Source organism: Macrobrachium nipponense, chromosome 25 (assembly GCF_015104395.2).
Source record: "Macrobrachium nipponense isolate FS-2020 chromosome 25, ASM1510439v2, whole genome shotgun sequence".
Lineage (NCBI taxonomy): Eukaryota > Metazoa > Arthropoda > Malacostraca > Decapoda > Palaemonidae > Macrobrachium > Macrobrachium nipponense.
The window spans coordinates 34,428,584-34,455,360 of NC_087214.1; the positions used below are offsets into that span (position 1 = coordinate 34,428,584).

The following is a 26,777-nucleotide window of genomic DNA, read 5'->3' on the forward strand; positions in this document are numbered from 1 at the left end:
TATTTACACAGGTATCTATTCTTACATGGCACAGTGCAAGTGTTACCAGAGCTTTGTTTGTGCAGCATGACCACCTCTCATTTAAGAACAGAACCTTTTGGGTGAGCTCATGAAGTGTGACAGATTAGTATTTGTAAATTACAGTAATGATCCTAAAATGGCATGAAATTAGTTGGCTCTGTTGGTTATGTATTTCATATCTCAGTTATAGTGGAAATATAATTTACTTTGTGGTCTTGAAGGATCAACAGAGTGTATGGTAAATACATTTTTTTATCTTCAGGGGTATTTGTAAGCCAAAGCGCACTTATGTTATTGACGTAAGATTATTCCGGAGCTCAATACAGTACTGTACTTTTGTAAGAAAAAATAATGTAGTAATGTTCCAGTTTCTTTGTAGGAATCCCTGTATGTATGCCTGTGTATGTGAAGGCAAACAGTAAGTTAAGCTACTCTCTGATCATGTCCTTTATGCGAGCGATTGCCTATATTCCAGCGTACATGTTGTCTTGTGCGTGCTATCGATATCAGTGTCAAGTATTTTACCAGAAGATAAGCAGTAATAGCAGCAATCAAATGTGTTGTGTGTAATACATGATGCTTTTGTGCTATTGAAGGGAACCGGTATTTGCACTGCAATACTGAAGCAATGTCCGTTTCTCTCTGGAACCATCCCAATTCCGTCCATTCAAACTGCGCGTTTTGTTAAAACATCCATAAAGGATCAGTCTTTAAATAAAATATTTTTCACAATAGAGTCTTTCATTATCTCTGTCCTGTAATCTAGATCCATCTCTCATTACTTTACCTGGCTGAGCAGCAGAAAAGTGTAAAACGTAATTTTTTCATCAACACATTTGTAAAAATTAAAAAAAAAAAAACAGCCTACTTTGTGTGTTGCACATCCCACGTTCATCATTCACTTTAATAGTCTGATCGATTTGCAATGCAAAAGAGCCCTAGGGTTGTGAAAGTAATCAATTTTGATCAAAGTAAAGGGTTGTACTGAAAAAGCTAGTTTAAATTACATTTTTTCATCACAGACCAATTAATACAACCTGCACAGCAGTTACGAAAGAATGGCACCAAGATGCCAACATCTGCAAAAGTAGAAAAGAACCTGCAAATACAAAGGAAGTTCATTGGAATCAGAGGATTAGGCAACCCCAAGCCATAAAGAGAATGGGGATCAAGAGCTTAACTTAATCTCGTAACAGAAAATAATAGGAGACCTTCCAACCTTTTTGGTTATCAGGAAACCAAGTTGACGTGGATAAGAAACCTTGGATGATGATCATATGCAGAAAACTGTCCCGCCATAATTGCTGGACGAAAATGAATGGAAAAAACATCTGATATATTCATGATGGAGAAAAATATATCTCTGAGATGTTTGTAAGGAAAGTAAAATTAGTTTGGTACTTCCAAGTATGTACTGACCAAATAATCAAATCAAATTCTACTCTCCAAGTGTAATTAAGAGACCATTTAAACCTCTTAAAGGCAGTCAGTGACCTGCCAGAGGCAAAGAAAGAAAGAAAGGATATCACTGGAAAAGAGAAATTTAGAAATCCTTCTTTAAAGTCTGCATGTATGGGGGGAAAGAAACGACAAACTAACAAGACTGATCAGGGAAGGTCTTCTCCAACTTGGCCAGAAAGGAAAGGGCTGGAAGAATCTTGACTTCTTGAAACAGGTGTAACACCAAAAACATATGCAGGAGTAAGATACTGGGAATCCAAAACCTGAGAGTGTTCTTTCTGAAAGGGAAGTGGCATACATAAAGTCTCACAGAAGAAAAATTGGGAAAAACATCTTTTGCGGGTAGTCCAAAAGGGTGGCTTATACCAAGGCTTCAATGATGTCACCTGAAAACCAGTGCTAGAGAGCCTAGAGTAATTTGAGAAGCACTTCCTAATGTACAGCTGAAATGACCTTTACTAAAACTTATAGCTTGAGAAAAATGACACACGATCTTGAAGCGAGGGCAGACAAACCCTCTAGAGGACTCCCACATTAAGACAGAAAAATTGTTTGTAGACTTCACAAGATCTTGATGCGTCTTCAGTTTATCAGCAGAAGCCTCCCTAACTGAAAATACCTGCTGGAAGCTTGCTCAACATGAGGGCTATGTCTCCAAGCAATGGCGCCTTCAAAAGGGGACTTTGGCCCAGTTGCTATCTATAAAAGAATCCTGTGTGAATGAGAATGTTGAGCTGTAAACTGTCAGGGCTACAGATGCAAAGTATAACACATTAGGGCACAACTGGTCACTAACCTGAAATCAAAAGCTAACAGCTTTTGCCAAAGATGCTCGGAATGACAGATTACAAATGACAATAGTACTTCAAAAGCAGTACTACAAACAATTTCAAACTAATGCACAGAAAAATAAGTTAAATTGCAGCTAAACAAAAAACAAAAAAATACTGACCAGCTTCCTCCAATCTAGTGAAGAAACCCTGCCAATGATTCGTATAAACCGAAGAGGAGAAAAGAGTATTTTTATAAGGTGGTTAATCTCTGGGTGTATCTAACCAGTTGGCGGCCACAGAGCCTGTGCAGTGCGCTAACTTGTAACCAGCTGATCGTGCTTTTCCTTTCTAGCGACTTGTCTGGATTGGAATAGTAGTACTACAGTATTTAAGCCAAAGACCAAATGCTGGGATCTATAACGTCATTAAGCATTGAAAGGGAAACAGAGTATAAAAGTCCTTATAACAGGTGGAAAACCTCAAAGCAGTTGTTGAAACAAATGAGGATGATGGAAAGTATGATGTACGAGATGTGAATGGACCCACAGCAAAGGAATGAGAAGGATTGCAGGGATGCTGCAAAGAATCTCACATAATACCGTAAATGCATCGGGGAAGTCTGGGATTTAACACAACAAAAATGGGCTGTGGTACTGTATTGGGTCTATGGTGAGAAAAGTGTATTAAGCCTGGCACACCAATAATTCTAATTATTGACAGGAGTGTAAATCCCAAGGACTAAACGCAAAACCTTATTACAGTAATTCCAGGTTCTGTAGTGTTACACAACTCGAGCAGCTAAGAAAGGCTTTACCAGGAGTTCCCACGATATGCCCAGAAAAAAAACACTGCTGAACCTTACCTTTACCTTGTGCAACAACCTTTAGTTTTTGGCTTTCTTAAAAGTAAAGACATTTGTGCTTGCACTGGATATCAATTCATCATCCTTATTCGTAATCATCAGATTTTACCTTCACAAATGAAACCTAACACTTGTCAAGAAATTAAACAAGAGCTTGTTGCTGTCTTCTGTCCTTCATGTCTCAGTTTCCACTAGATCCAGACTATCTTTAATCTCACCACTTCGTCTGAGCCATCTCTTTCTTTTGCACCCTACGTAGATCACAGCAATTTCATTTGTGTAATGTCGGCAACTTGAATACACTTTATGGCATATAGATCTTGGTTTTCTGCCGTTACCTGTTCAATATTAATATAGTAAGTACTTGAAATATCTTTAAAGAATGATATGGGAGGAAATAATAACCAATTGAAAAAGTAAATTTATTTTGGTGTAGTAGCAATGTGGCTAACTTACCTCACAGAGAGTAAGTCAACAACTTCCACAAGAGCCTCCCTTGAAAGGTTTACAGCTCCCATTTCATCACATTCACTTAGAACTCTATGAGTTAAATCAGCCATGACCGTTACTAGAAACCAGTGGAAATCAAATATAAACTGTAAACATTTAAATTATAAACTGTTTGTCTACTGAATAGACACAGGCAAACACTTCAAAACATCTCTGCTCAACACACACTAATTCAAGTCTGATATAGAAATTCTATAAATACTTTCAGCACGGGGAAGGAAGGTACGTATACTTATTACACATTTCAATGCGAGTGATACGATTATCAAAATTAAGAAACTGTCTTATTCAATATGCATCCCAAAAAAATGACTAAAAGTGTATTGATTGCCACAAAATATTCTCTTGAACTTGACACCAAACCTGAGGAAGAAACCAAATTCCAGCTCTTCCACAGCCTGCAATCACCTGAACTTGGAATTCTGATGTACAAATGTTGAAACTTAACTGCAATATGATCTATCACCAAAACTGCCGATCAAACGCTATCAATTTTTAAGAACTTTAAAAACTACCCGACCTTCAATACAAAGAGAAATGCTCCAAGCTAACATTAAACCTTGTTTGTTTCCAAATAATCCTCTTCCTTTTCATCTTCCTCCTCATCCCCTGGAAGAATAAGATAAGTGTTGAGAAACTCTTCGACAGAGTCTGTATTCCACTTGTCAATTGCCAACGTCTCCATGACGTCGCCGTCCTCATCCATCAGTTTGATGACTGGATCTGCCCCTCTAACATACCTGCAACAGGAGGTTAAGTAATTGCTTGACGACTCTTACTTACGGTAACCCATTCACTTGGAACATATAAAAAAAAAAAGCCTTTACGTATGCCATTAACACGTGAAAAAGAAAAACTCTACATCTGATAACATTACAGTATTGACAAAATAAGATGTATAATATAAATTTGGATGGCTTATGACTAATTAACAAGGGCCATGACACTTCACAGTGCCACACTTATCAACAAAAGTAAAAAAAAAAAACTAATGCAATAGGGCTTAAAACAATTGATTATAAAAAATATAAAATTACAATAATTTCCGAGTACAATATGAAATGTGGTTCCTCAGTTATAAAATGGTAATACATAGTTCCTTATCTATACTTACTTAACAGTAAGGTTTGGAAACGCCAGAGGTCGGTCGCTCTTTACGAACGCTGAAATGATAGCCAGCCATTAGACAAAACTTATTTCAATTATTACAAACAATGAAACAAAGATTTATATGTACATAAATTAAAAATAAAAACACAATGCTGCTGTACTATGTTATACATACTTTAAACATTTATCAAAAAGTTGGCAACTTTGTTATTAAAACACATTATGTAAACATTCATCTGTTTCAAAGTCATTAACATACAAAGAACAGCTTGCTGATAACACTGACTCCAACGACAGCCTGCAACATCTCTAATTTGTTTGAAAAGAGTTGTGCAAAAACCAATAACAGTACGTAATCATTTTTGTCTGAATTGTAATGTAGGAGGGACAATAGACCGTAAGTACCTCTGAAATAAAAAGAAAACATACAAGTCTCATACCATTAGTTGAAACAACCATGACATCACAAACCCAAGAACCTTCTGTAACTAATGGATACAACAGAAGACATTCCTGGAGAGTACTTGTGCCATGCATCTGAGGTGAGCAGGTGGGTACTCCAAGAAACACAACTGTTAAGGTTAAACAACAGAATAAGAGGGAGAACGAACCCTAAGGGAACTGCTCTTGAGCTGGGTGAAGGCTTCCTAAGAATCGTTTAACTAGGCATAATCATGAAACGGAGAGAGGGCTTGAAAGTCTAATTATGGCAACTCAAGACAAAGGAAAGCCAAGAGTGAAAGGCCTAGAACAAAATGCTGGAAGCACTACTTGAGAACCTTACTTGACCACAGAGACCAACTGAAATCACCCACAAATACAAACATTTGTGATATAACTTCAGTCAAAAGAGGTATGAAGCCCACACAACTGCTAAGAAAAAGTCAGGTATTCAGGAACACCTTCAAGAAGCAAAGTCTGATAAGAGCCCCAAATAAAGCAACAAGTGACACTGAGAGGGCCAATCACAAGTAATGTTTAGAAGGCTTATGAAGTCCTTACAACTGCTTGAGTCAGAGGGAGAATAAGCAAAAAATTTCTCAGTTAGAAGCTTGACCAAGAAGCCAGGGTCATGATTGGATAAGAGAAAAGACTGAGAGGTAAATGACATTCCTCAGAGTAGTGATATTCTGGGTACCAAAACCAGGACATACAAAAACCCTGTACTATACATCTAACGGCCACTAAAAATCTTTTACTGCCAATAAACATAAAAATTGTTTAAAAAGCACACTATATTTTTCCTAGGTAGGAGTATCCTTCGGTGCATATCATTACTAGTCACTGAAATTTGCTAACTTGGTAAGAGGGAAAGGCATCAGGTACCAAATGAGGCAGACTAAGGTTTATGATCAAATGCTCAGAATACCTTGCACTGATGGGCTGCCTTACAGTGCTCAGACATCTGACCTGAAGAAGGGGAGACAATCAGGCAAGCGGAAGGAAATTCCTCTCACCCCAAGTGAAAATTTTCCCCCTCGGGGCAAGCGGAGACCCCCCAGGAGAAAAGATCATCTTGATCGCCCGCCCAACGATCTTCACCTGACGAGTGAGCAAAGGCAAAGAAGGAGAGATTGCTCCCAAAGGAGAGACAGCCAAGAGTGGAAGTTTAGCAGGAGGGAGAAACGAGGAAGAAGGGTTAGCAACCAAAGGCGCAGTCGGTGGTGTATAACCCTCCGACGAAGCTTTGGAAGCTTACTTCCTGTACTGCCTCCCGCCAGTAATCTTCACCCATTGCACGGGCAACCAAGAAAGACACTCGGCACAAGTCGAGTTAGGGTTACAGTTATGCCCCCTTCAATTAGTGCAGAGGACATGAGGGTCTACATCTACAGGCGAGCACAAGTGGGTAAATCCTTTGCTGTAAACCCCAGGTTACACACACTAGGTAACAGCCTTCCACAAGGGTTTAGATGGTTTTTGGTTTTGCATGATGTAATATCAAATACAGAAATAGCAATCACTACATAAAAAAACAAAGATCCCATCAGGATAAAGTGAAACAACAATCAAGGCCGAGAGTTAGCAAACACGTCTGCACAGCCCCATAGCCGAAAGCAAATTTGAATGCTTACATCCGGCAGGCAGGACTGCCACCTACTGGACGGTGCTCAACACCCTAACCACCTTGTTCCAAAGTTTAACAGCCATTTCCCCACTTTGCTATAAGTAATTCCTTAAGTTAAAGACCGAGGGTTTGTATATCACGTAGGAACAAGCTTTTACAAAAGAAACTCTTCTATTCAACAATCAAGAGAACAGATAGCATGCTTACCCTGAACCTGTGGGAATGCCCCCAGTCGTCACCCACAGACTTCTAACTGAGCCCGTGGGTACTTTGTTGGGGTGGCATTAACATCATCAACATTGCAGCACTGCCTACAGTTGCCCCTGTAACAAACAAAACTCTTCCAGATGGTACAATTTCAAGTGTCCTACCATACTATTGTTTTCAGGTAGAAACAAAAGAAAGGGCAGCCTTAAAAAGACCACAAAGATTCAAATTTGAAGCAAACAGATCTATGAAGAGACAAATTTACTGAAATTAGAAATGCAAATTGCTGGGCCATACAATGTAAAAAGTACAATACTCTACATTAACGTTGCTCTTATCACAGTGCATTATTTTTTAAAGGATGTTGAACAAGTGAACATTTTGCCATGACATGTTACAAAAATTCAGTCTAATTAGACAATTCAGTGAATGTCCTCAACTCTTAGGGTGCTGGCCCAAAGGAAAGAAGTTGGGTAGGTTTAAACAAAGGTAACCGCTACTCACTCCAGTGCTTCAAGATTAAATTCCTTTAAAGTATCACATGATGAGCACATGAGAGTTGCTCTGTTCAACCCCACAGCAAAACATTCCTCTGCCGATAAACTTTGAGTTGCTTCTACTATGGCTATCTGAAATAGAAAACAATGACGTGTTACAGAAATTTAAATGATCTCCTGAAGGAACAAGCAAGGTTCCTCACTGTATGCAAGGTTCTTCAACAGCCTGAGACAGATTTTGATCCCAGTACAGGCAGTCCCCGGGTTACGACGAGTTCGGCTTACGACATTCTGAGGTTAAGGTGCTTTTCAATTACATTCATCAGAAATTATTTCCAGGGTTCTGACGCCTACAACGCTCATCTGGCACAAGAAATATGACACCAAAAATGCAAAATAATCAATATTTGAAGGTTTTTTTTATGAAAAATGCAATAAGAATGCAGTTCACATAGTTTTGAATGCACCCAAAGTATTAAAAGTAAGGTTATCTCAGGATTTTTGATGATGTTTCGGCTTACGACGATTTTTGGGTTACAACGCGTCTCGAGAATGGAACCCCCGTCGTAACCCGGGGACTGCCTGTACTCCCGTAGATGGAAACATGGTCGACAAATACTAATGGGTAAAAAAAATCCAGATATACACATCCACTTTTCTTCATTTGACTACTTATAAGAGCACTTGATTAAGTTCTTCTCAGTTATGGTCAACAAATTAAGATAGACTGTGTAGGTATTCCGGACGTGCATGTGTTGAACACAGAACTGCAGCTCAATTTCCTTTGTAATCATGAATTCCTACATAAAAGTGTGAATTGTTTGTGTATGGAATATTTAATACAAGAACAGATCACATGATGTCATTAATTGGTCACAAAGCATGCAACCTGAGTCTAATTAATGACCTTAAACAACAACCTAGCCTGCCATAATGTCATTAATGGCATCAACACGTAGAAGTAGGTAAAACCTTTTTGCATTCTTTTTCATAAAAAAATTAGACATTTTCCTTTGAGGAAAAGAATACGTACCCAAAAACAATTCATCCAAAATACAATCCTAATGATCCTACAAACAACCAATGATGATGCCAATCAGGTTGCTGATCAAGGTAAACTTGAGTAAACTGATGCAAAGTAACTTCAAGTCATTTAGCCCTTCATTTGTTTGTTTGTTGTATGGTGTTTTTAAGTTGCATCAAACCCGGGAATAACAAGTTTCATACTTTCACTAATATAGGCAACAAAATGTTTTGTTTTATTGTGCTGATTACGACTGCAATCTTGAGTAAGATTAATAAACGTTACATATATACGCTAACATTGTTCAAATGAGTGCTGGGAAGGCTGGGAAAGATGGTGGATTGTCCGTGGTTAGACCGGCCAGCCACACGATTGCCACCACATTGGATTTCAAAAATGCCTTGAAAACATATTTTACGAAGAGCGTCACATGCTTATTTTAGTTCGTACGAGGCTTTCATATATCACATTATGTTGACGAAACGGTATTGTTTTCCTATAGTTCCAACTCTTTTCTATAATAATTATAGTATTATAGATGCATTTTGCATAAAAAATTATTAAACTTTGTCTCTGAACACTTTTTGGGGAAATTCACCATATGCAAGATATGAATGGTTATAGAATCTTTATCCTCGAAACATTTCTAAGTGTTTTGTTTACTTTATCACAGACACAGTTTGTGCTCTGATGCGATTTGGAACTGCATTGTGGTTCTGATGCGAATTTTTTCCTTCTTAAAATTGCATTGTGGGTAGTTACATGTTATGTCTAGGAGTCACATGACCTGGTAAAAATCTGACAGCTGTCAGCCATATTCACTTGTCATTTGGTTGAAGTCTCTCATAGAGTTAAGCTATGTCTCTGTGTTCGTCCTGTAATTTTGATTATTTTCGGTTAATTCTTGATTTTTATGAAAATGAAACACGGTGCACTGAATTAAGAGAACATGGAGTGCTACCTGCAGCAGTACAGTGTTTAAAGTGTGGAAAGCTCTGTCAATTCAGAAAGGATAAAAACGTTTGGCGCTGTACCGGTTATATTTTAGACAAAAGACATAAAAAGAGAAAATATTGTAATTTTACTGTAAGTGATCGGAAAGACACATTTTTAGATAAAGTTAAATTGCCGGTATGGAAGTTGATGATTTTTCTTTGTCAGTTTTTGAGTGAATTTTGGAAACATCGCTCAATCGTTAAGTATTTAAATATTTCATCAAAGACCAGTGTTGATTGGAGAAGTTTCTGTAGTGAGGTGAGTCAGTTTTGGTACAATAATCAGGAGCCCATCTGTGGTGTTGATGTTGAAGTTTTAATTGATGAAACACTAATTACTCATAGTAAATACCATAAAGGTCGCCCTCTTACCCAGTGTTGATTGTTTGGTGGTATAGAGAGAACATCAAAAAGATTCTTTGTTGAGGCATTAATTGATCCTGGTGCTGACAATCGGAAAAATGACAATTTGTCCAAAAATGACAATTTGTCTAAAAATTGCATTTTTCCTAACTATACAAACAATGAGGTCCTTTTACAATAGGAAGGTACTAGCGGCAGCTGGATAGGTCGTAAGCTTTCGAACAAGGGGTTCGGTAGTTAACTGCTTGTCCGACAGGCGCGCGCGCGCGACTGGGAGGTAAACAAATCACTTTTGCTTTTGGCCCAAGCAAAAACTGCAGAGTGAGGGGTGGCATGAGGTGGGGCTATGTGTAAAAGGACCTCAGGTTTGTATAGTTAGGAAAAATGCAATTTTAGACAAATTGTCATTTGTTCCGACACGGCATACAAACCTTCGGTCCTTTTACAATAGGAAGACTCACTTCTTGGTGGGTGGAATCTGAGTCTTTTGTGAACAGACTGGTGTTCGCCCAACCTTGGAAGCCTCCCTGGTCGTAAGAGCGAGGGAGGGATCCAAGCCTCTGTCCGATTGATCGGGGTGTGCACCGCAGGATCAATGGTCAGACCTCTGGACCGAGTACTAAGAGAGGGGCATGCGCATCTCTTCGTACCAGCAAACAAGAACAAGTTCCTATTTGCAAGAGGCAACAACGTTATGGTTTGTCTCTTGTTGGCATCCACTTCCCCCCCCTTGTAGGAGGAAGTGGTGGATATTCGCTCCCATCCCTAGTGAAAGGGATAGGATGGGGCTCTGTCGAGTAGCTCACGCCGGCATCTAACGTCTTATCCAGCAAGGTGATGACCGTATCCCTCTACCCACAGGTAGAGGGGTAGAAAAAGATAGGAAGAGAAGCCAGTCACTCTCTCATTCACTTATCTATTCTTACAGTCACACCAGGACTCGATGCTGTTCAGCCTGCTAGGGTCTGGGTTAGCTAGACAACGTGTTGAGCAGCCACCACGGGTCCTAAGGAAAACGATCCAAGGACCTGTGGGCAATATCCAAAAGGTAGAAGGAGGTGCCAGTGGTCTGGTTGTAACACCAAGACCCCTGCCTTCGAGCCTGCGCCACGGAGAAGTTCTTGTGTAACTCGAGGGCGTGTACTTCTAGGTCATCTTGGTGCTGACGAAGAGTCTTCAACACTCCGCCTGGGATGTCGAGTTTCTTCAGAAAGCGCGGTCGCGCTTTCACAGGACAAAGCAGCATCTCCTTCGCATCGAAGGCGTTGAAGCCCATTAGGGAGGGGATTGTGAAGGACTCTAACCGATCGTCAGGAACCGAAGGGTTCAGAGTCTTCGCTACGAATTCGGTTACGAAATCGAGCGTCACGAATCCCCATCCCCTGGATGCTTGACTTCGCAGGCAAAGTCATGCAATTACCTCAGAGGAAAAGAAGGGAATTGTCGTATGACCTATCCCTCTTCTCGACTTCGGTGATGTCCTGTACCCATACTTGGTCTATCCGTCTGCAGCGAAGTTGTTGTTCTCGGTAGTGGATAGGCCACCGACACTCAATGGTGGGTGTGTCGATGGTATGGGTACTGTGACAAGCCGTTAGGACGAAGAAAAGATTGTTATGGAACAACCGAACTAAGTCCACAGCGAAGTTCGTAACAGACTTGGGCGCTCTGACAGCTGCCTACTGACTTGCGTTCGGTAGGAGGCAAGTTGTCCAAGCACCCGAGCAAGTCACGTGACCTTCGCCTTAACAGGGTTATGCCAAGAGACTAAACAAATAATTTGTTCGTCACCGATGCCAGAAGGCAAGGTGATGACTCTCTTAAGGCATGTGCCCAACAGGCGAAAGTCAATTGCCTTCTAGAGACCGAGGTCCTTGATGGCAAGATATCTCATAGTATAGTTGATTCTCGGGTAAGGAGAAAAACAACACTATGTGACGTTGAAGACGAAGGTGTACAGAAAATGCAACCTACGTCTTCACAGCTGAACCGAGAGAAGGATTCTCAAGATTCTGAACCTGTGCTACAAAGACTGAGAACGCTAACCGCTATTGATTGCTGTCCGGTGAGGATCGTAGTTGCAATAAAAGCGGAGCGCTTCCAGTAATGAAGACAGGGAACTACTGCCTGAAGAACTGCTTCTCATGGGCTGAACATTGGAAAGTAGAAGCTGTCAGGTCGGAGAGTAGGCGATGTCTTCTGACATATCTGTTTAATTCGGGCGAGCAATGAAATTGGCACACCTACGAATACGAGATATTTTGAAGACAAACTCAGATGTCTGCAAAAATCATTCGCATTATCGCAGTGCGATGCAGCGGTTGACTAGTACAGACTTCTGTTTACCGTTGCGGTGGAAACAGAAAGATGACAGAGTCCAAGAGATATCTCTGTTGAAAATTCTCGCAATGTCGAAGGCGATGAAATCGAGCGCACAGCAGTAGATGGTCCTTCATTATTGCGAGAATCCCCGTTAATCAGAGACCTAAGTCCATGATTGTTGGGCAGAGATACGGTTCGGTAGTCAATCCAACCAGGGGAGAGAGAGACGTAACCGACCGTGCATCTCCGAGACCTAGCTGATACTGAGCCGCTATCAGGCAGTTCAATACGCAGTAGCTCTCGGTGACATCGTCATCCTGAGTTTTGCCAGGAATATCCATTATTCCACGAAGGATACGTTCGGCTAGAACCATCGAGCATAAAGAATACGCTCGAGCAATTATATTTAACCGAAAACGGATTTCGTAAATACAAAGCTGATTTGGTGTTGTCATGACAATTACCAAGTATCTAAAATCGAAACTGATAACTGCTGGGAGGTTGCAGGCAACCCCGAGTTGCAGTTCAATTAAGATACAATTCGTCTCGGTCACAAACCGTAGAGTTAACTACGGTATGCGCCCCTACCCCACGGACAATTCAACTGTTAAAGAATCATGTCGCGAGGGTAATATACGTAGTATATTTGTAGGTTCTGTACCACGACCTCCATCCTAAATTCTTTTCCCCTCGAGGAATGAGAATAAGGATTGGAGATCGACCGCCTTCGTTCTCTTATTCAAGAGAGTGAAGGAGAAGTCTTTCCCAAAGGAAAGCTTCAATGGTGAACAGAATACCGAAGACGATAGTTCAAGCCAAACTGGAAGTTCCCGTCCGTTCTTCTCTATTCCAGGTTAAGCGCCTACTGTGAGATACTCTTCTTTCAGCAGCGGTCTTCTTCCAAATGCTAGAATTACAGGAATTCGAGCATAAGCGAGGTTGCCCGATTATCGTGTAACAATTATCGGGGATTCTCGCTCACTTTGGACCGTGGTCTCGCCTGAGTGTTTGGAGATCGTTAAAAAACTCGAAACACTCTGACCGTGCGCTAGAAATTCCGTAGAATTCTAAGCACTCTGCGAAACCCCCCACCGGAATTCGTCAGACGATATCGGCTGGTGGGTCCTCTCGATTCCCGTAGAAAATCGAGAAAGGGGCAGGATCCCTCCTCAATGACCGGGGCTTACGTCAGGTAGGACCGAAGGTCCCCCCGGTAGCGCAGCCCCTAACGTGGGATCTTACAGAGAAATCTCTGTAGGATCCCTCCCCTTTCCCTCGTAGCCGTAAGGAGAGAAGGAATGGGGGAGGAATTGGATACTGGCTCGCCTTCCCAGCGGATCTAGCAGTTGGAGAAGAAAAGGAGCAGCCATCGCCTTACGGCGATGGCCTCTCAGAGCCTGGGAAAACGTATCGTCAGGAGAAAACGTTTTCCGAGGAGGGTTACGAACTCATACTGTAGGTAAGTGTCTGCCGCCACTGTGAACGTCGTCTGGGTGGGGCTGATCGACACCTGACAGTTAGAGAGCTGATACCGCTCCGACTCATTCCAGTCCTCGTCGAGGTCGAAAACCTCAGGAGGACCGAAGGGGATTTAAATACGGTGTCCGAAGACACGTATAAACGCCCTCTGTCGCAGTAGAGGAGGTGAAGTAGCTTGTTCGACCGTCCAGAACTGAGAGAGCCTTCTTGTCCGGAGACGAGAGACTACCTGGTTCAACACAGTCGGCAAGCTCCGATCGCGGCCGACCCACCGTCGATTTGGGTTCCCTCTCGGGCCCACCCCAAAACGACTCGAGCCGAGACTGGCTCTGCTGGTGGGGAGCGGCGATCCTTCCCCGAGGTCATTGTGCTGACGAATCAGCGCGTAACCTCGGCAAAGTTCCTCTGGATCTCGGAAGTCACAGCATCTTGCAGAGTGGGACCGTTTAATTTTAAGCCTTCGAACAAGAGCATATTCCGAGAACCTTCCTCCTAAGAAGGGGAACAGCGACAGCCCTCTCGGTCTTCCCCATCCACTTGCGCATACGTCCTGGCCGGTCCAAGAACCGTGCCTGGCACGTAGGGCGTCGTGGTGGGATCATGAGGGGCGCACCCCTCACGATCACTCCTCAATACCTCGCTCCTCCCGGTGTAACCCGAGGAGGTTGAAGGTACGGGAGAGGCAGACCTGACGCTCCCTCGTCGCTCGCTGGCAGAACCAGCAGGCTTGGAGGGCTGCAGGCGATCGTCAACCCGCGGTGACGATCGAGCTGCAGGCCTGGTCGAACCGTCTCGCTGTGGAGAACGGCTGGACTGAGCACAGCGGCCCCGATCTCGAGTGTCAGAAGAGCTTGGTGCTGGTTGCCGTTCCCGATCGCTCTCTGTGAGAGCGACGGTCAGGCGACCTGCAGGCTCCACTGTCGCAGCTGAGACCGGTGCTTGTCCTCACGGCACGTCACGGTCGCTGGTTCCAGCCGTGGCTGGCACCGGCGAACGGGAGGACCTCTTCCCAGCCTCAGCCCGTGGTCGGTCGTGGACCGTCACGTCCCCGGGTAGCCAGCTGTTCACCGCGAGAGTGAGAGCTGGTCTGGTGAGAGTCGCATGAGCGGCTGTCACCAGTCTTCCGCCCCGTGCCGTGAACCTGACGCTGAGCGGACTCAGAGGTCTGGTTCCTGGCTGCACGGTCGCTGGTAGGCGACCGTACACTCGGTACCTCCCGCGAACGAGAGGCCGAGACGGACCCTGATGCAGTGGCAGAACCACTGACACCAGGCGAGGAAGTACGGTGTTAGCCGGTACCCCCTCGGTCCCCGTAGTCTTCTTCCTTGCGGAAGAAGAGACGGGCCCCGCTCCCGAAGGAGCAGGAGGACCAGCGGAAGGAACCCTCCCGTCCCACCGAGGTGAGACGGTCCCGAGAAGCTCCCACGAGGGAAGACTTCTTGGAGGAGGGAGGAGGCGACCTTCTTCTTCCTCGGCTGTAAAGCCTTAGAAGTTCGAAGGGGAAGAGGCGCGGCGGCCGACGACGATTGAAGAAGATGAAGACGACGACCACGACACCTTCCTCCTCTTCTTCGTCTAGCCTCGGACAGACGTAAGATCTGCTATCCAGGGCGGAGCCGGGGCTGCTGTAGCCGAAGCCACAGGGCCCGGACGCACCTGTACAGACAGACCAAAGTCTGGGGTAGTACCACCACGAACAGGGACGACATCAGCAGGTATGGGCATCCAGGAACAGCAGGCACGGCCAGCACATCATCGGTAGGGACAGCCAGCGCAGCAAACGGCAGGAACAGCCAGCGCAGGCAACGGCAGGGCAGCCAGAGCAGCAACTGCATGGACAGTCAGCCCAGAATCGGCAGGTAACGGCAGGCAGCACCGGAAACACAGGAAGTGGGAGCAGCAGCCAGCAACATCCTGGTACGGCGGCAGGTCCAGGGCGAGTTCTAGGGCAGCGGAAGTGTGGTCGCTGCAGCGCGCTGGCAACCACGAGCAGGCGGCGGCGGTAGCCCCCCTCTTCGGTACGGCGAACGGCACTTCACAGCGGCTGTAGTAGGCAAGACTGTTACCACGGAGGCCGAAGTACACCAGGTGAGGAGGGACGTCGTCACCTGGTTGCGTGGTCACCACTCCATGGGTGACCGCAGTAGGCCCAGACTAGAACCGCAGCCCCTGGACACCAGCACGCTCTGCAATTGGAAGGACGCCCATACATCACCAAGGTCCACCCTCGTGGCAGTAGACCTGCGGAAATAATAGTAGTAGCGATTAATGGGGGGGAAATCCCCTCGTGCGGGGGTTTGATCCCTCCGAACGAGTGGAAGACCCCTAATACAATTGTACATCGGGCACCGAGCGCCCTCCCCCGCGCTCGACGGATCGGGGGCTGAGGAGAAGAACGGCGATAACCTCCCCCCCACCCCCCCAAGGGGAAGAGCCATCTGTGGGAACTGAGCGGGGGGGGTCTCGTCCCCAACCCCACCCCCGGCACCAGTCCCCATGTAACCCAAACAACAAAATAAGAGCCCTAGAGCAATCGTGCCATCGGCACGAATACAAGGCATAAGGATCAATTCCCTGACTGAGCGGAACTTGAACAAATAAAATTGATGCAATCAATTAATATATGAAAATGAAAAGACTACTGCGCTTGCGATTCACATTCATACAAATAAAAAGGGGAAGGATCAATTCCCGTGAATAGCGGAACATTGATCCCAGTCAACAATGCAATCTCTCAATAAAAAAATGAAAATGAAAAAGAACTGCACTTGCGATTTCACTTCATTCAATTTAAAAAGGGGAAGGATCAATCTCCGGGCAAGCTCGAAACTGATCCAAATGAGTATTGCTACATAATAATATATGAAAATGAAAAAGAATACTGTACTTGCGATTCCACTTTCATACTGAATAAGTTTCCGTGCCGAGCGCATTCGTTCGCAACGGGCATACAGGTCAAAAAATTATAAATGAAAAAGAGCACTTACTTACGATTTTCATCTACCACATTTCCAACCCAATATACGCTCGGAGCGAGCGCTCCCGACCCTCGCACGAGCATACACAATACGAGGATCATTCTGGGAAAATGAATTCCCGCAATTACGCCCTTCAGTCCCGGCACTCGGGTAATCGGAGGCGTTGTGAACCAAGATCCTTTAATTCACAATTGAATTCAATGAAATGATTGTACTTACAATTCAGTTTCACTAGATACATAGAAAAACGAAAAACAACAATTCATGCGAAAGCAAAAACGACGATTGAAGCGGGCAGAGGAAGCGATGATACACGTCCACACGCCAGCAGGCCGAAAGCAAAAGTGATTTGTTTACCTCCCAGTCGCGCGCGCGCGCCTGGTCGGACAAGCAGTTAACTACGAACCCCTTGTTCGAAAGCTTACGACCTATCCAGCTGTCCGCTAGTACCTTCCTATTGTAAAAGGACCGAAGGTTTGTATGCCGTGTCGGAACCAACCCTTGCATTTTTCCTAACTATACAAACCTGAGGTCCTTTTACAATAGGAAGATACTAGCGGCAGCTGGATAGGTCGTAAGCTTTCGAACAAGGGGTTCGGTAGTTAACTGCTTGTCCGACAGGCGCGCGCGCGGACTGGGAGGTAAACAAATCACTTTTGCTTTGGCCCAAGCAAAAACTGCATAGTGAGGGGTGGCATGAGGTGGGGCTATGTGTAAAAGGACCTCAGGTTTGTATAGTTAGGAAAAATGCAATTTTTCTTTTGGACAAATTGTCATTTGTTCCGACACGGCATACAAACCTTCGGTCCCTTTTACAATAGGAAGACTCATTCTTGGTGGGGGGTGGAATCTGAGTCTTTTGTGAACAGACTGGTGTTCGCCCAACCTTGGAAGCCTCCCTGGTCGTAAGAGCGAGGGAGGGATCCAAGCCTCTGTCCGATTGATCGGGGTGTGCACCGCAGGATCAATGGTCAGACCTCTGGACCGAGTACTAAGAGAGGGGCATGCGCATCTCTTAGTACCAGCAATGCAAGAACTTGTTCCTGTACAGGAGCAAATATAAAGTCCATGGGTTTTTTTTTTGACTCTTGTATGGCACCACTTCCCCCCCTTGTAGAAGGAAAGTGGTGGGGGATATTCTGCTCCTATCCCTATGAAAGGGATAGGATGGGGCTCTGTCATATAGCCTCACCTGCATCTCGTCCTCATCCAGCGTAGTGACGACCATGGCCCTCTGCCCCACTAGGTAGAGGGGAAGGAAAAGATGGGAAGAGAGAGCCAGGCATCACTCACTCACACACATCCATCCACACAGTCACACCAGGACTCGATGCCGTTCAGCCAGGCCGAGGGTATCTGGGGGTTAGCTACACAACTTGTTGAGCAGCCACACGGGTCCCAAGGAAAAGGTTATCCAAGGACCTGTGGGCAATATCCCGAAGGGTAGAAGGACGTAAAGGTAGTCTGGTTAGACCAGACCCCTGCCTTCAGGACCTGCGCCACGGAGAAGTTCTTGCGAAACGCCAACGAGGGGCCAATACTTCTGACTTCGTGAGCTCTCGGACGGGACGTACGGATGTCGTCACTACCATCAGCTCATACGCCCTCCTGATGACCTCACGCAGCCAGAATGAAAGAGTGTTCTTGGATACTCCTTCTTGGGGTTACCCGGTGCTAACGGAAGAGGCGTCGACACTCAGGCCTGATGGTGTCGAGTTCTCTTCAGATAGCGCCGTAGCGCCCTCACAGGACAAAGCAGCATCTCATCCGCATCATTATCGGTGAAGTCCAATAGGGAGGGAATCGTGAATGACTCGAACCTGTCATCAGGGACTGACGGTTTCTGAGTCTTTTCGCAACGAAGTTCGGGACGAAATCGAGCGTCACGGATCCCCATCCCCTGGAGTGTCGTACATCATAGGAAAGACCATGAAGTTCCCCTATCTCTCTTCGCCGATGCCAGGGCCAGCACAAGAAGAGGGGTCTTGAGGGTCAGATCCCTGTCTGACGACTCTCGGAGTGGCTCGAACGGTGTTCGAGTCAGACTCCTAAGGACGAGAGGTCACGTCCCACGCAGGGGGCCTGAGTTCCCTGGGTGGGCAAGACCTCTCGAAGCTCCTCATCAGCAAGGAGATCTCGAACGAGTTCGAGATGCCAACCCCCTCAGTTTCAGGACGAGCGCCAAGGCGGCTCTGTATCCTTTAACTGTGGGGACGAGAGGAGCTTCTCATCGGCGAAGAAACACGAGGAAATCCGCTACCTGCTGAAGAGTGGCTCTGAGAGGAGATAGACCCCGTCTACGACACCAACCACAGAAGACGGCCCACTTCCCCTGGTACACAGCTGCAGAGGACTGACTGACGTTTCCAGCCATCTCTGTTGCTGCGCTACGAGAAAAGCCTCTCCGTTCGCAAGAGATGGTGGATAACAGCCAGCCGTGAAGACGTAGGGACTGGACTGCTCGGTGGTACCGCTCGACGTGTGGCTGGGCGGAGAAGTGCCAAGGGGGAATCTCTCTCGGTTCTCCTGCGAGAAGAGCCAGCAGGTCCGGATACCAAATGGCCTGTGCCATTTGGGAGCCACCAGGATCATCCTGAGATTCGGGGTGACCAGCGCTCGATCTGATCACCTTGCGAATCAGGCTGAACGGGGGAAAGGCATAGGCGAAGAGGTTGTCCCACGGGTGTTGAAGAGCGTCCTCTGCAGCTGCCCATGGGTCCGGCACGGCCGAGAAGAACACCTGGAGCTTCCTGTTGTGCCGGGTGGCGAACAGATCCACGACTGGTCGCCCCCACAGGTCGAAGAGCCAGCCTTTCCGCCACGTCCTGGTGTAGAGAACCATTCGGTCCCTATCACCTGATCCCGACGGCTGAGCGTGTCTGCTACAACATTCCTATTCCCTGGAATGTAGCGTGCCGACAGCTCTATTGAGTGTGCCTGAGCCCACTCGTGCACCTGCCGAGTCAACTGGTACAACGGGAGAGGACACTAGGCCCCCCTGTTTGTTGACGTAAGCCACCACCGTGGTGTTGTCGCACATCAACACCACTGAGTGTCCCATCAAGCGGTCCTGAAAACTCTTGGAGAGCGAGGAACGGCTGCCTTGAGTCCAGTACATTGATGTGAAGGTGCTTGTCGTTCTCGTCCCACACTCCTGAAGTCAGCAACTCCTCCAGGTGTGCGCCCCATCCCTCGGTCGATGCGTCTGAGAACAGCTGCATGTCCGGGGGGGGAGTGCGCAGAGGCACTCCTCTTAAGAGGTTCCTGTCGTCGAGCCACCAGGCTAGGTCCTGCCTCACCTCCTGTGTCAGTGACACTGGAAAGCTTGGGGGATCCGTCGCCTGTGACCAACTCTCCTTTAGTCTCCATTGAAGAGACCGCATGTGAAGACGCCCGGTGAGGGACTAACTTCTCGAGTGACGACAGGTGTCCGATCACGACTTGCCATCGCTGAGCTACCTGTTCCTGCCGAGACAGGAACTGGTTGGCTGCCTCTCTGAATCTGCTGATCCGCGAGTCTGCGGGGAAGACGCGCTGCTACCGTGTCAAGATCAGCATACCAGGTACTTCATCCTCTGCTTGGGCTCGAGATCGGACTTCTCGAAGTTCACACGTCCCCAGATCGCGACAGAACTCGAGCAGTCGATCCCTGTCCTGTAGCAACCTGCGAGCGGGAGCTCGCCAGGACTAACCAATCGTCGAGATACCTCATCAGACGTATCCCGTGCGAATGGGCCCAAGCAGACACCAGAGTGAACACTCGCGTGAACACCTGTGGGGCGGTTGAGAGACCGAAGCACAGTGCCCTGAACTGGTACACCGTCCCGTCGAGGATGAAGCGGAGGTACTTTCTGGAGGACTGATGAATGGGTATTTGGAAATACGCATCCTTCAAGTCCACTGAAAGCATGAAATCGTTCTCCCTGATGGAGTCGAGCACTGAGCGTGCCGTCTCCATCGTGAACCGGGTCTGGCGAACAAAACCGGTTCAGGGGAGAGAGATCTATCACCGGGCGCCAGCCTCCCGTAGACTTTTCCACCAGGAAGAGTCGACTGTAAAAGCCCGGTGACTGATCCGTGACGATCTCTACAGCTCTCTTGCTCAGCATGGTCTTGATCTCCTGTCTGAGTGCTACGTCTTCGGTGACCCGGGGACGTACGACTGCTGTTGGACGGGTTGGAGGTGAGGGGTGGCCGAGATTCGAAGGGTAATAGATATCCCTCCCGAAGGACATCTACAATCCAGGTCTCGGCGCCGTAGCGCTGCCAAGTTGCCCAATGGCTGGCCAGGCACCCCCCCACTTCCGGCAGCAGGTGAGGTGGAACGACCGTCCCTAGCGTTTCCCCCCTTTCTTCGACTTCTTCCCAGAGCCTCACGGGATGAGGAGGGGCTGGGAGGAGGGCTGGTTACGGCCCCCCTTGCTAGAAGTCGAAGAAGACAGATCATTCCTCGGGGCTTCGACGCAGCAACCGTCTTAGCAGCCGAGGAAGCGCTAGCCGAGCTCTTAGACTTGGCCGCAGTCCGAGGCTGCCCAGAAGCCTTCGAGACTGCCTGGTGAACCAGACGGTCACTGTCATCAGTGCGCCGTCTGTCCACCGCAGCGTCCACCATCTCTCCTGGGAAGAGAGACGTGGAACTCCGTAAAGGTCCGTTTCGAAGTCCCAATGCCGCTTCACGCCCGGCCGCCCTGGAAACCCGAGTAAGGACAGCGTCCCTTCGTCGCGGAGGGACCAGGTTGGCCCACAGGTTCACCCCGTCTGGTGGGCAAGGAAAGAGAGTGGCTCTTCCCCAGACTGGCAAAGTCTCCTGAAGGCCGAGTCATCTTCGGAGAAATTCCCCCGGAGTTGGCTGCGACCTTAGATACTGTGAGGGACCACAGATCTAGCCAGGAGACGGCCTGGAAAGCTGCCATGGCGGTAGATTCCAGGCCTGAGTGCCTCTTGCTGCGAGAACCACAGGTTCTCGGACAGGAGCTGTTGCAGAGACACACCCGGAGTCAGCCTAGCTAACTCCGGGTTCACCTGTTTGGGCGGGCGGCATCGGATCTCAGATGGCACGTAAAAACCGCCGCTGTCGTAGCAGAGAGGAGGGAAGTAGCTTGCTAGACCTGCCAGACTTCAGAGAACCGTCCTGTCCAGAGACAAGCGATTCGACTTGGTCCAGCACTGAGTCAGCCAGCTCTGATCGCGGCAAACCCACCGTCGGTCTGGGTTCCCTCTTCGGGCCCCAGAACGACTCGAGCCGGGACGTCGGCTCGGATGGTGGGAGCGGCGATCCTTCCCCGAGGTCGTTGTGCTGACGAATCAGCGCAATAACCTCGGCAAAGTTCCTCTGGATCTCTGGAGTGACAGCATCCTGTGGAGTCGGACCGTCCAGTCCCTCAAACAGGAGCACCTCCCGAGACCCTCCTCCCTCAAGGAGAGGAGCAGCGACAGCCCCCTCTCGGTCTCCTCCAAACCAACCTGTGCGTACGACCTGGCTGGTCCGAGAACCGAGCCTGGTACGTACGACGACGTGGCGGGATCCTGAAGGGCGCACCCTTCACGATCACTCCTCAATACCTCGCCCCTCCCGGTGTAACCCGAGGAGGTTGAAGGTATGGGAGAGGCAGACCTGACGCTCTCTCCTCGCTCACTGGCAGAACCAGAGGGCTTGGAGGACTGCAGGCGATCGTCCAAACCCGCCACGGTGGCGATCGAGCTGCAGACCTAGTCGAGCGTCTCGCTGTGGAGAACGGCTGGACCGAGAACAGCGGCCCCGGTCTCGTGTGTCAGGAGGAGCCTAGGAGCTGGTGCGTAACGCCGACCCAGAGGAGACGGTGGGGGTTGGTCCGGGCGTACATCGTCTCTCTGTGAGAGCGACGGTCAGGCGACCGCGAGCTCCACTGTCACGGTGAGACCGGTGCGTACCTCCACGGTGCGTCAGTTCGCTGGTACCAGCCGTGGCTGGTGCCGAGAACAGGTTGGGGGACCTCTTCCCAGGGCCTCCCCAGCCCGTGGCGGTCATGGACCGTCAAGTCCGCCCGGGTAGCCCAGCTGCTCGCCGCGAGAGCGAGAGCTGGTCAGGTTTTGTGAGAGTCGCGTGAGCGGCTGTCACCAGTCTTCCGCTCCGTGCCGTGAACCTGACGCTGAGCGGACTCAGAGGTCTGGTTCTGGCTGCACGGTAAGCTGGTAGGCGACCGTACACTCGGTACCTCTCGCGAACGACGCGGCCGAGCCGGATCCTGCTGCTGTGGCCGAACCACTGACAGCAGGTGAGGAAGTGCCGGTGTTAGCCGGCACCCCTCTGGTCCCCGTAGTCTTCTTCCTTGCGGGGGAGAAGAGACGGGTCCTGCTCCCGAAGGAGCAGGGCGACCAGCGGAAGAACCCCCCGTCTCACCAGAGCGAGACGGGCCCTTAGAAGCTCCCGAAGGAGACTTCTTAGGGGGGGGGGGAGGCGACCTTCTTTTCTTAGGCGGGGGAGCCTTAGAAGAAGAAGGGGAAGAGGCGGCAGACGACGACGACGAAGAAGACGATGAAGACGACGACGACACCTTCCTCCTCTTCTTCTTCTTCTTCGTCAACCTCCTCAGGACCGACGTCAGGTCTGTCATCCAGGACGGAGGCGGGGCTGCTGTTGCCGAAGCAACAGGGCAGGACGTACCTGTCCGAACAGACCAGCATCGGGAGCAGCGGCGCCAGGAACAGGAACAAACATCAGCAGGTGCGAGCATCACAGGAACGGCAGTAGAGACGGCAGGAGCAGGAACAGGAACAGCAGCGGTGGTCACGGCAGGTAGGCAGACTGAGAGGGTGGTACAGCTGGTTCGAACCAGCGGCACAGACGTCATCGGTACCGGTGGGAGGTCCAGGGGCGAGCTCTTCGGGCACATGAAGTCCGGTCGCGGCAGCACGGCAAACCCAGGTGGCGGCATCAACCACCCTCCCCCCGAGTTACGGCGACTGGCCCCTGCAAACCGATGTTGTGGGGTGGTTTTCAGAGACCCGCGGTGCTGGGTGTACACCAGATGAGGAGGTGACGCGTAGCCGGGTGTTGTCAGGGTCGTGGTGGTGGTTGTGACCGTTGCATGCGTAACCGCCACGGAGCCAGCGAGATGATAGAGCAGCCCCTGGACACTCGGCACGCCCTGCAGTCCCAACGATGCCCACACCTGTCCGAGGTCATCCTTCACGGCAACCGCACCTGAGGAGGCAAAAGTCGGGTGATTAGAAGGATCCTCTATCCGCTCGCGCGAAGACGAGCGGATAGAGGACCCCGAATACAACTCTACGTCGGGGTATCTAGCGCCCTCCTCCACACTCGACACGTCGGGAGAGGAGAAGGACCTAGACACCCCCCCCCGAAGGGGAAGGCGCGAGACGTGAAGTTGAGCGGGCGGCAGGAAAGAAGACGAAGTGTCGTCACCAAAGGAGTCGCGGGAGAGCTTTCCGACGACTCCTTTGCAGGCCTTCGCTTCTCCTGCCCTCATACAATGTCCACTGCGCCTCCGACCAGTCAATACACACATCTAACAGGGCTCGGCCCTGGGTGCATTGCGCGACCGGCACCGAGCACAACAAACATGAGGGTGCAATCTCCGGGAATGATCTAAACTCTTCCCGCATTTGCGCCCTTCGATACCCGGGCCAAAGTCTCCTTGGGTAGCGAGGCGAGGAGATTCCATCATTATTCACTTGCAGGAGTAATTAATATGAGAAGAGAGAATAATTGTACTTACAAGCTCTTTCATACACAATTACAAACAAACTTAGAAAGCAAACGACGAGCAGCGGGCAGAGAGCGAACACACACGTCCATCCACTGTGAGGCCGAAAGCAAAAAGTGATTTGTTTACCTCCCAGTCGCGCGCGCGCGCCTGTCGGGGACAAGCAGTTAACTACCGAACCCCTTGTTCGAAAGCTTACGACCTATCCAGCTGCCGCTAGTATCTTCCTATTGTTAAAAGGACCGAAGGTTTGTATGCCGTGTCGGAACAAGTGATACTTTAATTCCTTTAATTAATCGCTACATTAAACCAGGCTCTATTATTTGCAGTGACTCGTGGTGAGGTTATAATAAAATCAGTGAGTGGATACACTCATTTTCAAGTAAACCGCACAGAAAATTTTGTTGATCCCAATAATCCTAACATTCACACTTAAAATATTGAACGATTGTGGTGAGGTATTAAAAGAGACTATTTGAAACAATACCTTGCTGGGTATTTATTTATTAAGCACTACCAGGACTCAGTTATTCACTATTTTTACTTGAAGCTGCTAAACTGTATCCACCTTTAAGTGACACTCGGCCACCATCACCACCTAGGGAAACCTTTCCTGATGACGACGACAACGACACTGTAGATGAGCCACAACCTTCTTGTTCTGGATATAAACCATCAAAACGTTTGTGTCCATCCAATTAAGGTAAATTTATAATTGTATTTCAATTAGTATTGTAACATAATATACGTCCTAGGTTAGGTTAGGTTGGTTTGATCTAGTTACTAGGTCATTGAAACACTATCCGGGGGGTAGGGGGGGGGGGGGTCCCCCGGTCAGGGCACCGCGTCCTAGGTTAGGTTAGGTTGGTTTGATCTGGTTAGGTCATTTAAACACTATCTAGGGGGGGTACGAGGGGGCGGAGCCCCGTCCGGTCAGGGCACCGCATCCTAGGTTAGGTTAGGTTGGTTTGATCTACATATAGTTACTAGGTCATTTAAACACTATTCGGGCGGGTACAGGAGGGGGTCCTCCCCGGTCAGGGCACCACGTCCTAGGTTAGGTTAGGTTAGGTTGGTTTGATCTGGTTAGGTCATTTGAAACACTATCTAGGGGGGGTACGAGGGGGCGGAGCCCCAGTCCGGTCAGGGCACGCGTCGTAGATTAGGTTAGGTGTCCTAGGTTATGTTAGGTTGGTTTGATCTGGTTAGGTCATTTAAACACTATCTAGGGTGGGGTACGAGGGGGCAGAGCCCCGTCCAGTCAGGGCACTGCGTCGTAGATTAGGTTAGGTGTCCTAGGTTAGGTTAGGTTAGGTTGGTTTGATCTGTAGGTGGTCCTTATTCATTAATTCAAATGCTGTTTTGTATCCATGGGGTAGAAGCTAGTAACTGAAAAAGAACTCTTTTCCCCTAAGTATTACTATCGTAACCATTCAGAACACATTAAAACACACACGAAAATACATAATTAGGTACTCTAAAAAATATGGAGTTGGAACTACTACTGTAAAAATTTACCGACGAAACTTCCATCTTTTGAATGGTATGCTTAAAGTTGTAATTGTACTCTTGTTTCACCAATTAAATATCGAGTGAATAAGGCCTGACCAGGGTCATAGGCCTCTGTGTAATAGGCCTAGATTTAAGCCTCCTCCTGCCTGACCTGACCTGAAAATTAAAAAAAATTAAAAATATAAAATTAAAATAATTATACTACTAATTATCGAAGCCTTATGCCTTCCACGTGAGGCCTACGTGGACAACTCTCAAATAAACGCTTCGTACGCCTTTTATATCCCCTATAGGTTCCTATTTCATAGGCCTATCGTCACAAGATAAGCAGTGAGAGGATTACTGTCTCCACCTGAAACAAAAATATATAAAATTTAGGTATGAAAATATTAAAAAATAATAAAGAAAACGTCATGACGTATCGAGTCTGCCGCCATAAGCTACTGAAAACGTTGGGCCTTTAACAGCCTCTAAAGCCTTTTATACCGAAATACCACCGAAACTCACCACACAGGCCACCACCAGGACAGCCGCGGCCCCCGGGTCGACCACCATTCCGACGGTGACGACCTTCTCTTCCTCGGGTTTAAAAGCGAAGTTCACGAAGAAGAAGCAGCCTCCTTCACCGACATGACAACAACAGCGTTGCCAACGCTGAAGAGCGCTAAGGAGGAGGAAGATAGGGATTCCCCTACGTTGCTGGAAATGACGTACAAAATGCATTATGGCACAGGAGCAATCGACGCATAAAACAAATAAATGGTAAAGTCGTGTCATTATAAATTAGATAATAATTAACTAACTGGTAAGTGCTTAAGATATCTATGGGAAAGTAATGCATATATGGAGAGGATTGTGGATTCCAGTAAGATGCTAATACAGAGGTTCT

The 26,777-nt window shown here is 47.8% G+C and overlaps 1 protein-coding gene across 1 annotated transcript; it reads right to left on the bottom strand.

The window, feature by feature from the left end:
• Window positions 1-4,039: 4,039 nt before the first annotated feature.
• Window positions 4,040-26,555, bottom strand: LOC135199341 (selenoprotein F-like). The gene is given in 5 exon segments (XM_064227286.1): window positions 4,040-4,367; window positions 4,742-4,790; window positions 7,013-7,128; window positions 7,517-7,641; window positions 26,396-26,555. Coding segments are annotated over 5 exon segments (525 nt in total). The 5' UTR covers window positions 26,444-26,555; the 3' UTR covers window positions 4,040-4,180.
• Between the last annotated feature and the right edge of the window lie 222 nt (window positions 26,556-26,777).